This window comes from Hakea prostrata, chromosome 2, assembly GCF_041222555.1.
Source record: "Hakea prostrata isolate BN-2017 chromosome 2, UWA_Hpros_2, whole genome shotgun sequence".
Classification (NCBI taxonomy): Eukaryota; Viridiplantae; Streptophyta; class Magnoliopsida; order Proteales; family Proteaceae; genus Hakea; species Hakea prostrata.
In genome coordinates, this window is record NC_142601.1 from 73,631,753 (window position 1) to 73,644,563 (window position 12,811).

Here is a 12,811-nt window from a genome sequence, read left to right on the forward strand (position 1 = left end):
TTACTTTTGTAGTAAGTTCTGTAAAATTGGGAATATTTTGAGTTGATCCTACCTCTCGCCCTCTTGCCTATATGGCTAGGGTTTGGATTAGACTTAAAACGGATCGGATTCGGCTTGGATACACTAGTATCCAAATTCGAATCCGATTAGCAAAACCGCTATCGGAATCTGAATCCGAATCCGAGTTCGGGAGAAATTTTGAGAAAGTATCCGAATTCAAATCTGAAGTTTTATTGGATATCCGATCCGATAAACTATCCAATTATTAATTGACGATTATTATTTTTATATTTTTTATTTCTAATTTCCAATTTTTGATTACCGATTACCGGTTTTTGAATCCGATTATTTAGCCCATTTTTAGAGGAAAAAAAAGGTTGAATACTTTAGTTCGAATAAATTTTTATCCGGATGTTATCCAATAAACAATTATCCAAATCCGAATCCGGTTGCTTAGCAGACGGATACAATTATGGTAAGAAAATTTTCGGATATAATACCCTTGAATGAATACGATGCGAATTTGGAGGCAAATTTCGTCTATCCATTTACAGGTCTAGTTTGGATGCTGTTAACGACACTTGGGTTGGCAAACTGAGCCATTGGCTATGAGCTGCATAAGCCGTCCCCAGACAGCTACGTGCTTGTAGTGCACAAACGGGCGGAAAGCGTAAGACCATCTAGCAACGGTCGAGATTGAAACTTGATAGAAATTTTAGATCTCCGCTTGTTGTAGTTAAGTGGTTTAAAGCAACAAATGGTCGAGATCAAAATTTCAACCATCGTTTGGACGGTAAATACACATGACTGAAGCAATTCGCCAAACTGACTACCTTCTCATGGAGAGTCAGTCAGCTCCTGGATCAATTAAAGAGAAAAGGCTAAAATCAGACATGTTAAATTTGGGTGACGAACCGGTGGTTACTTCTATCAAAACACGCCACAAGGTCATATGCCCAGGCGTACACGACAAAGAATTTTTGTTATTGATGAACAGGTAGAGTTCCATGGAACAAGAAATTGCATTATTGATCCTTATTGATTCAATAAAATAAGGGGACGACGAGGTTGAGGTCAGTTTGGATCTCTTGTGCAGCTGCTGCATCTAGTCAACTGTCCTTTGAGACCTGTTCAACACAACGACTTGATCAGCATGTTGGAAGTGAGAAATTTCTGAACGTGCCCATCTAGACGTACAGGTGAACTCGATCAGTTAAACAGGTGGCTTACAGAGCGAAGAATGCCAGCCCTTTGAAGGGTATATAAGGTGGAAACTGGGTACCATCCATGGCTTTAACAACAACTCTAAGCATTTCCAAGAGCAGCAGCTGTGCGTGTTTCTGAATGATTGTGTTCAGCTAGCACTATCTTTTCCGTGCCCCCATCTAGCACATTTGGCTGCCCAGCTAGTGCCCAAACCGGTTGAACATTTCCCCTTCATCTGGCACATTTGCTAGCTTCATTGGCAGAGACTTTCACATTAATTTGATGACACCATGTCATATTAGTTTTCAGAAATGTTAGTAAAATCAAACTAGATATCTGGCATACAGCTACGTACCACTGAAAAACCATGCATGGGAGCAAGCATCATGCCGAAGTGACCTGTTCACAAAACTTCCAGCCTATATATCCAATAATCAGACTACCAATCTTAAAGAGTCAGGGAAACAGGCGGCATGGCATAAACCTTTCTGGGTGCATGTTGGTGTTTTCCTATAAGAAGTGCTTAAAGGATCAACTAGGAAGAAATTAAGGGAGCTTAAGAAGTAAACCAATATATATTGGACAATGGGCACTGAAAAAAAACTTATAAAACATACCAAATCCATCACCAATTGACAGTTGTACAAATGAATATTTTTAAATTAGTTTGCAATTCTGTGCTATTTATTGTGAATTAAGTTAGTTAGACATATATAGTTCTTATTACTGAGATGCTTTTCTTTCCCACACTCTCTTCTGGCAGATCTTCAGGGAGCAGATCTGTTAACAGGTTCTTTTACCCTAAGACAAATTAAATCCCAGCATGTGAACTCTTAATATAATAGTTTAATAAATGAAAATGGAAACTTATAGCTTTCATAATCGCTGATTGACTGGGTATGCAAAAGAGTAGTCAACGAAATATTCCTTTCACATTGGATATAGATATCCAATCCAATCACCGAGACCTCTAACAGATTCAAAAGTCACAAAGAAAAAGTTTATAAAGGAAGAAATCCTTAAATTAAGAAGCACAACGTTTTCCCTTAAGAAACACCAAAAGTAGTTTGTATTCAAAAAGGCACTCCATTGACAGACTTGCTTCGGTGCTACTGTGCTGCCATTAGTGAGGATCATCGAGATTAAATCTCGATCAAAAGAAGAAAAAAAAAATGATCAACTCGGTCTCGACCACCACTTTAGATCTTCACCGTAGACAGCTCAATATTGTGCAATAGCACTAAGGCAAATTTACTCTATTTACTCGATTGTTTATTGTCTTCTCCCCTATTAAAAGTAATGGAAAAATCTGGAGTTGATTGTATTCCAAAAAGAGACTCAATGAAATTTGTAATTGCACTGCTTGCTTATTTTTCAACTGTTTAATTAAATAAAAAAATCTCAACCAAGACCTCATTAATTCCGATGACTACATTTCTTGGACTGATGAATTTGTTGCACATATATAATTGAGGTAAAATCCCCCTTAACAGTTAAAGGGGTTGTGCTAGCCAGCTGGCATAACCTATAATGGCTACCTAAACTGGTGTGATTTCATTAATATCCGGATTTAATGAATAACCAGAATCCAGAAGAGGTAACATTTTGATGGTGGGCCTCCAGCCTGTTGGAGGTCCATCCCCTTCTTGCTGTTTGGAATGAAAGCTCTCTTTACCAAAAAAACAAAAAAAAAAAACATTTTGATGGTGGGCGAAAAACGTACGGTTCATTATGGTTGAGTAGGTCCTTTAATTGCATCGCTGGTCGGCCCTTAATAACTTACCTGCTTTTTGTTTTGGCATATCTAAAATCTTTTGTGAAAAGAAAGGTTCAATTCTTGATCCGGGATCAAGGTTTGATATGTCAGTGAAATGTCTTGTCACTAGTTGTTGACACCAGCGACACGGTGACATTTCGCTTATATGTCGGCGACTTTTAACAGGGTGCTGCAGATAAAAATTCGACCCTTGATTTCAGGGGTATTTAGGATCGTTTTCGCTTGAATTTTGTTGTGTAGCCTAATTTGAAGCCAATAAGCATACTGGAAGAATTATTTTGGCCTAAAACATCACTTAATCTAATTACGTTTTTTATTGACACATTCCTGACTATATGCAAGCAAAACTTGAAGTTTGGAAAACTCATATAAACTAATGTAAATATGCAAAGAGAACACAAATACACAACCAGTGAAGAGAAGTACTAAAGTTTACAAAATTCATTATATAATTATGTTGAGTATGATTCATGCTTCACATACTGTTGTTGACGGGCACGGGCCACCCCGATAGGAGTGTGAGGGCAGTGTCCTCGGAGCCTGTAGAGGTCCTACATTTGTAATGGGCATAGGTACACTTCCATCAATCACTCAAGCCATATTGATTATTCGATGGAGATGGATAATCACGCTTCAACATACCTCTCACTCAAAGGTCTCCATTGAGAACAACAAGGCTTCTATTAAATGGGAATCACCATCAATTGAATTTCTGAAATTCCATATAGATGGTTCATCCTTTGCAGCAAGTAATGCAGCAGGATATGTTGGGTGGTAAGGAATGCACTAGGTCAATTTCTATTTGCTTTTAGACGGGGTTGTGGTCAGTAAGATTCAATTACAGCAAAAGCTTTAGCAATCCAACGAGCATTACAATTTGAGATTTAATGCTTTTTTCTCTCTCAACACATAAAATTCCGATATGAACTAGTCATAGAGTCATCCAAATGCTATACATTGAAGTCTCCAATAAAAACTAGAAGAAAATTCTAAGGAAAAACACAGCCACTACTGCATGTAGGATTAGCCAACATCTTTTCAATTTTCTATTTATTACTCGCCTTTCATTTGTCTGTTTTTTTCAATAGCCTTTCTCTTATTCTGTAGGATTCCATGTATTTGACCTTATCAAGTCAGGATAAGACTTAGGTTTTTAGTATTTAAAGTCATTGAAGGTCTACACGCTTCTCAAGATGGGCAACTTAAAATTTAATCAAGTGTGCTAATGTGGGCCCTTTAAATGACTGAGTCCAACAACATCTCCTGTTAATAATCATTTTTGTAGTATTTTTTCTTTTTGTTTGGGGGCTAAATTCTATAGAACTCAAACTTTGGAGGGTATGGTTAAATGACAGCTAGTATGTTGAATTTAGGCAGAAAATGATATTTATTCTTGCTTCTCATAAATATCCAAAAGTATAATTAATATTCAATTGTTTTATTAGCTGAGAATTCACGTGTCATTATTGTTGGCAACCAAAATACAGTGTGTTTTTAGAGGGAGATTAATACTATTACAATGATTTTAGTACTTATGAGAAGTTTTAAGAGTTTTGGGTGAAGCGAAGATTCTTTAGGATGGTAACTTTCACAAGTTACTGTGCAAGGGTCATCTTGGAATGAATTTTTGGATAGCCATGAAATTTTTTTCTTAGTTCAATTTCAACTTGAAAAACATAGTTCATGAAGTATTTTTTTCAACATAGTTTTCGGATTGTGATTCCCATATCAAATGAAGAAGTTATGGTGTTTCTCATGAGAGTGCACAATATGGAAACAAATCTAGGTAGTGAAGACATCAAAGGAAATTTGCTCTCTATGATGCTATTTTTAAGGGTTAAAATATAAGTTTTGAAGATTTTGGAGGTCAATTTGAAAGAAAATTTAAGTCTCAGGGGGGAGGAGCATGTAATGGACCAACCCAGGTCTTCTTTAAATACAGGACCAAATTAAGTCCCTAGAGAAATGCTCAGGAGCCAAAGCTCTCTGCTGGAGTGTATCCATTTTCGCCCATCTGGTGACCCAAGAACATAGACTAGTGAGCCAACCAAGGTCAACTTTTCTCAGTCAAGTCCATGAGAACCCAGAGAAGAATCTGTAATGAAATGAAATTCAGGATTGGCAGGCTTTGCTGACTCAACTTTTGGAAATTCAAAATGTGCATGACAGCCTGGATAATAAGAATAATTATTTGCATTAAAAACTCGTTGGTGCATAAACCTATATATTCTTGTTATAATGATAAACAAAGATTACAAAGCTGCCTTTCTCAATGATATACATTTTATTATCCACTTGAAACTCCAACCGGGAAAAACATATATCAACTTGACTGTTGTTTAATATCCACTTGAACCCCAAAGCAATATGAAAAAGAAATCGACTTGAACTGCTGAGCTGGAAGCCATATGCTTTTTCTGCTGGTCGATTTAGGCATGTGTTTCTTTTTGGGTCGACTGAAAGCAGGCCAGAAACACTTGGATTGAGTAAGATTAATTAATCCTAAAAGAAAGACGTTTGTCGGTGAGATCCTGCTCAGTCTCACACCAATAAGGTGTTGAACCCATTTAAGGAAGATATCAACTCACCTAAATCAAGGTTTTCGGTTTCTTGCTAGCTAAATGAACCATGAAAACCTCAATTTCCTGGCACACAAAAAGGGCATCTCTAGGTTTGGGCCAAGGGTCAAGTTCTTTCAGAAGTGGAGGTGTTCTCCGATTCTGCGGGCCGGGTTCACTTGGTTATGGGCCAAGATTCCCACGGCCCATATTAAAGGATGTAATAGATTGGGCTGGAAAAACATCCTCTATTGTACACAACTCTCTACTGTACACGATAGTGCACATATATGCCAAATTACTGGCTGAGAAAGCAAAGAAACTATAAGACTATTTTGGACTTTTCAAATTTAAAATCAAGCTTTAAATCTCAACTTTTTTTTTTTTTGGTAAAGAAAAATCTCAACTTGTTATTTGGTATAAAAAGTGTACTGTTGTACTATGCATTGCCTAAGATTTTTTTTCTATTTGTCTGTGGACACTTTTGATGTAATTCCTAACGAGAAAATGGCATAGCCCACTCCCTCGCCCAGAAGACCTTGTCTGAGTCCTACCTTTTATGTTTCATATCCAATGTTTGTAGCTTGTGTTTGCTTTAAATGAAATGTTGATTACTAAAACACCAAAAAAAAAAAAAAAAATGCATGTTTAGCTTATTCCCAAGGTTGGAGGCGAATCTGACTAGATTGGTTGTTGGATGAATGCCAGGTGAACTCCATTAAATCTCGCCGAAAAATAGTCAGTTCAAATTAAGAAAACATGTTTATTTCACAATAATCTGCACGTGTTTTTTTCTCTTGAGTTGCTCAATGGGTAGCAAGCGTTAGTCATGGCCCATTGGCCCGTGGGCCATGACGTTGTGAAACACCCAGAACAAAAGTATCTGAAATAGATCGGTCCGTCCGGCTTTCCGAAAGCTTGACCCCGTATTTTCAGTACAGAACACTTGGAATCCCTGGGATCCCTACACTGCGACAGGTGTTGTCGCGAACTCGACTGGTTACCTATATATAAAAACCCAAACCCAAACCTTAACCGTCTTCTTTCGCGAATTCTCATTGTTGCTCATTTTTTCGTTCTTGCAAGTGCATTTTAAGTTCAGGTATCCGATTTACTACTCTTTCTTGGCAATTAGTACTATTACTATTTCCATCTTACCATATATGTTGATGACTCTACTTGCAAGTATACATTAACATCTCCTGTTTTTAAGATTAATTTTGTTGTTTCGAATTGTTACGGTAGTTCTGTAGAATCATTCATCGTCTCTTTTACGTTTTTCCTGTTTCTGATAATTAGCGTTCAGTTTTATCTTAATAAACATTTGAAGGATGTATACTGATATAAGGCTGAGAGAGACGTGTTGTCCGATTGTTTATGTCTACATTTCGAATGTGTTTAATTTGGGTAATTGCATTGGCTCCCTCTTTTCTCCTCCGCCTTTTTGTTCCATGAAAGTTGATTAGAGAAGTAATAGATTACACAGGATTCAATCTATGAATATGATGGGATTTTCAGATTTTTCAAGCATTTGACTACATTACATACCTACTATTTCTACAGAGCAATCCTGGTTGCCCTACCCTTACAGAACCCCCCCCCTAATTCTAGCATTCTCTCCTAATTGCTGATCTGTTTTCCAAGTGTTTTATGTTTCTTCTTCGTTTTCAGTTGGGGCTATACTATGCTTGCTTTTATATATATATATATATATATATATATATATATATATATATATATATATATATATTTAATTTGGCACTTTGTGAACCTAGCTATACAAAAAGAGCACAATGTGCTTGCAATTTGACAGATATCAAGAAGTAACATCCAAAGAATAAATGTTTTTTTTTGGATGAATAATTAATCAATTAAAGACAAGACAAATACAAAGAAAGATCCACAGGAATAGGATCAAGGGGAAGGATGGATTTGGGAGTTGAGGCCCCAGGCAACAACAATGAGTCTGTTCCTTGGGGAGTCAACAACCGGGGGGGAGGGAAAAGCAGAAATTTTAGAGGATACATCAAAATAAATAGCATTCCAAATAGCATCAATGGATCGGGATTTAGAAGTCCAGCGCCGAAGGTTTCGCTCCCACCACAGATGGTGGACTGAGGCCCCAAAAACAAGCCTGCCTATTCGGTCACAAATAGAGGTACCTGAGAAGTTACTCAAAGAATAAATGTTATATGTTAAGGTAATGACTGTCTTTTTTTTTTCTTTTTTTGTTGGGGGGCGGGGGTGGATTCCAGTATGGACTATGGAGTTAAATATGAAGTGTAGTTTTATTACCTTTTTGTATGCTTTATCTGCGGCAACAAGTTGAACTAAGAAAATTGGTGATCAAGAACTGACAATTACTTCTGGCTATAGCTTTGTGGCTTGCAAACTCTCAACTTTCTAGATAGCACTAGTGGAATTTATTTTTTGCTGTAGACAATATAATAGCATTTCCAAAAAAAAGTAAGCCTTGTAGAATCAGGGCTTGTGTCTTTATTGTCATCTTAAGCAAGGAAAGTAGATCCCATTTTTTTACAAATTTTTAATTCAGCCAACATCTGAAAGATTAATAATATAAAAGAATACTTTAGTAAACTGCATAAATGTAAGATTTAATTTTTGATTCTTGAAGTTTGGAGAACATGCTGTAAATAAATTGAATCATGTACAGAGAGGTGCTGTGGAAATTGGATTCAACAAGTGTTTGTTGTGACAATTGTTTGTAGTTTGAATAAGTTTTTTCTTCTTTTTCTTTTTTGGCACCTAATCCTGATTGATCTTAACCTTATTTGATGCTTTAAATTATATTTCTATCAGGTACGACCTAAATATTTTACTATATCTGTATAATTACAATATAAGAATGAGAAAATGTGCCCAAAATAAATGTCTCCCAAACTGACTTTGCAATGTTTCCAGCGTGTGTGATTTACAAAATAAATAAAAAACACTTTAACCAAGGAGAAAAAGAATAACAAAGAAAATGGTACCTACAATCTCGGCATCAAAGTTTTGGCATTCCCTTCTTGAAGATGATCTTGCTGGAAGGTAATTCCCTACATCTCATAGGTCACCAACTTCTCTTGCTTGGTTAAAAGGTAAGAAAATGAAAAGAGAAATCAGAGAATTTTCTGGGCAGCAGTTTATGCCTACAATATAATTGTCTTCGTAACGCCCATATCCTTCAAGTTGGGTGCGACTTGAATGTTGTTTTCAGAAATTAATGTTATTTTTCTCAATTGGGAATCCGAAAGGGTGGTCCTTGAAAAAGCTAAGTGAATTCTTGTTGGAAACATCTGTGACTCTTAAATAATGAGTATTGAAATAAGTGAAAAGAAAAAGAACTTCAAGGACATCTGGTGGCATTGGCTCGCTTGTTTTAAGTAGAAAAACTTCAGCATGTGTTGAATAAGGTTCATAATTAAATTTACTGTTTGACAAATGGATAGAGTCATTATTCATTCAGAAATAGCAGAACTTTGAAAGAAATAAACTGGCTAGTCATTGTGCTCAAAGGTGGTGGAGTTAGTTTATTACAAGATTAAAACATTGTAGATCCAGAATCTTCCAGCTTTGAAAACATGAACTTGAGAGATCAATGAAGATTGATAGGAGGAAAGTGTGAGTATGCTGTCTGTCAGGTATAAATTAATTCCTGTTTACATTATAGAAGCTGAATGACGTAAAAGAGTAAAAAGAATGGTTGAATAAGAATCTTGTTTTGCTTAAGCCTCTTTTCTTACTCTTTTCTTATGTATATATATATATATATATATATATATCTATCTCCATGTGTGTATATCGGATGATTTATCCCCCTTTATTTTGTCATATTGTAGAAATGTATGAAACTCTAGCGGCCCAGCCTGTGGTTCCAAGACCTTCCTCAATTCCCCAATCCAATCCCTTTCTGAGTGCATCATATGGAGCTGGTCCACGACTAATCCGAGGAGGACTTGGAGCATATGGAGAAAAAATCTTGGGGTCAAGCTCAGAATATGTGCAAAGCAATGTAGGTAGTATCCTGCCATTGGTTGCACACTTACTTAATTTGAAGTTAAAAAGAAAAAAACAAGACCTTACACACTTATCATTCCCTTTATATATACTGTGTATGTTAGATTGCTTATTGCAATTCCAACCTTGTTAACACTAGTATACATGACCTGATGCACGGGATGGACTCATTTGACTGGTACTTTGTTGTTCATTGATAGTAAATTAGGAAAATTTTAGATTTGCAGAATGAAAACCATTCTCAGTATTTGTGTTTTCCTCTTCCACAGATAGAATTGGAATGTAGTCCATTTCTGGTTATTACTTGCAGAAGGGGAAACCTCAGCAATTAATAACCAAGTACAACCTTTGCAATTGGTTCCATCTTCTGTATTCAGATTTGAGCAATTGCGACCTTCGCCATAATAATTACCGAAATCTTCTTCTCCCCTTTCCCCTACCCAGTTCACCCAGATTGCCTCCGAACAACCATTAGAATGTTGTTTTCTATGGTGATCTGTTGGCTTTCTGTCCCAATATAGGCTATTGATCGGGTGAATGGGGTTGCCTGATTGCACGCGTCCGGAATGCAATTAAAGAAATCTTGTTTGTAGTCGTTTATGGGTATGTCTCACACTAATTGTTCAGAAATGGGCAGATAAGCAGGTATTTTTCTGATCCTCAGTACTATTTCCAAGTGAATGACCAGTATGTGAGGAACAAATTGAAGATCATCCTGTTTCCATTTTTACACAGGGTAAGCAAGAATTGTTCTGGTATTCATCTGGCCGGATATTATTTTTAAATGGAAGTCATGAATCATCAATTCATGTTCTGCATTCTCTCCAGGGGCACTGGACGAGGATTACTGAGCCAGTTGGGGGCAGACTGTCATATAAACCTCCTATCTATGATATAAATGCCCCGGACCTGTACATTCCCCTGATGGCATTTGTTACTTATGTGGTTCTCTGTGGTTTCTCACTGGGTCTTGTTGGGAAGTAAGTCTTACTTGCTTTATATATATATCTTACTAGGTTTCCGCACTAGCTAGTACTATTTTTAAAGAATGACATTTGAAGTAATGCAACTTGTCTGTCCTTCATACTTCCAGATTTAGCCCTGAAGCGTTAAGCCTGCAATTCTCAAAAGGATTATTAGGCTGGTTTCTGCAGGTTGTGGTGCTTAAACTATCATTGTATTCATTGGGAGGTGATGAAGCACCTTTGCTGGACATGGTGGCATACAGTGGATATGCTTTCACAGGTATGTCCCTGGCTGTTCTGGGGAGGATCATGTGGAGTTATGCAAACTATTTTCTAATGCCATGGACATGCTTGTGCACGGGTGTGTTCTTGGTAAAGACAATGAAGCGCGTTCTGTTTGCAGAGGTAAGGAGTTATGATTCTAGCAAACCTCACTATCAGCTGCTATTCATGGCTTTAGTACAGGTCCCTTTTTTCATCTGGCTTGGTAATATTGGGGGATGATTTTTGGTGTATAGGTATGTTGATTCTGGGTTTGCTTTTGGTGTTAAAGTTTACAATATGCCAATACTTGTTCACAATTTTTAGCAAATTTGCTTTTCCTTGTTTGTCTCTGATGCTCAATTTGGTTATGCAATAATAAAAGGGGAAGGCAAAAAGTCAGATGTAAAACAAACTTTGCTTTCCACATGGACAGATGGGCGGTTGGTGGAGAATTGATTATTGTTTTAAGACCCCAGTTCCAGTTTTCGTGCACGGAATCGGAAAGGATATGAAGACCATTTGGTGCAATGGAAGGATGGGCCCAGCTGGGCCCACATGATAGGTGTAGAAAATCTGTTCATGTCTTTTATCGTTTTCTTCACCGGAATTATCTGTGTTTTATCCTCCTCCGCTCTTCCTTTTCTTTCCTCGTTGGTTCTTGAATTTGAGGCTTGGCCCTTGGGCCTTGAGGACCTGAGGTGATCAAGTCAGGTCTCATCTGTCGACCAATCCAGTCCAGTCAACGGTCGGCTACTTGGACTTTCATCCCTTAAATAAATGACCCATGCACATGTGACATGACCATGTACGTGTCCCCACTCGTTGGCTAAGTCTGTTTCACTTCTTTGATAAACGTTGACCAAGTCTCTGGCTTGCCCTTAAGCCCTAAAGAGTAAAGACACCTATCCTATGGGAGTTATATTCTCTTCTCTATCCAACGAAATGTATGGGGAATTTCTCTAGTTTAATGGGTATTTTGAACAGAGATTTAGATTATATATATTTTTTATTTTATATAAGAAGCATCGACCTCATGACTTTTTTTTCATTAACAAGTGTTGATTATTAATAAATTCCGTTTAAACCTTCCATCAGTCCATGATAAATCTGGAATAGCTTATTTGTTTAACTTTTTTTCTTAAAGCAGAAGAGCTTTTTTAAATATATCTCCAGAAGAATTAAAACTTTTTTAAAATATATCATCATAAGAATTCAAGTTTTGTACCGAAAAAAAAGAAGAATTCAAGTTTGGTTACGTGTTGATCATAGTCATGAGTTCACACTTCCGTGAAGTCTATTTTTGTCAATTATTTTTATTTGTTTGTTTTAATATGGTTGTTGCCTGTCGGGTGCCGCACTGGTCAGCATGAGAAAGGGACAACGAAGAGAGATGCATTGATTACTGATTAGTACTAATCGACATTCGACAAGAACACAAAGAAAAAGAAATAAAAGACAATTAAAGAATTATGCTACGAGCTTGTATAACAAAACCAAGGGAAAATAAAGCAATGGTCCATTACCATGGACGCCAACTTATCTCAATTATATATGATATAAAAGTTATATGAGGTGTGGGTCAAGCTTGCAAGCTGCGTAATTAATGTACAACACTTGTAGTCTACACTCAAGATCGAAATTTTGAATGTATGCAATAAATTGAAACTTACTTTTGGAAAACAGATTGTCGATATCAAAATATTGACTATAGTGCACAACACTGAAGCACAGTCCTAGAAATATAAATTTCTTTTATCTACAAAAAGTATCAATAACTTTATTTTTTTATAAGAAATATAAGTAATTTTTTTTTGCCAAAAAAACGTTATTGTACTCAGTAATGTACACCTTGTGGATGTTAATATATCAAGCTTTGTCTTTGCATTTTATAAAATAATTTAATTTAATAAGACAAAGGAGTACAAATCTTGCCATAAAATTTGCACCAATGATTTATATCAAAGATAGATAATATAAATTAGGCATCCTTTTTTCTTTTGGTGCAAATAAATTAGGCATCT

General features: G+C 36.6%; 1 protein-coding gene across 1 annotated transcript; it reads left to right on the forward strand.

Moving 5' to 3' along the window:
• The first annotated feature begins 9,385 nt into the window (after positions 1–9,385).
• LOC149026412 (uncharacterized) lies at positions 9,386–11,030 on the forward strand. The gene is made up of 4 exons (XM_089143647.1): positions 9,386–9,556; positions 10,199–10,297; positions 10,390–10,541; positions 10,655–11,030. The coding sequence occupies exons 1-4, from the start codon at positions 9,386–9,388 to the stop codon at positions 11,028–11,030; spliced, it is 798 nt and encodes a 265-aa protein (XP_088999773.1).
• The last annotated feature ends 1,781 nt before the right edge of the window (positions 11,031–12,811 follow it).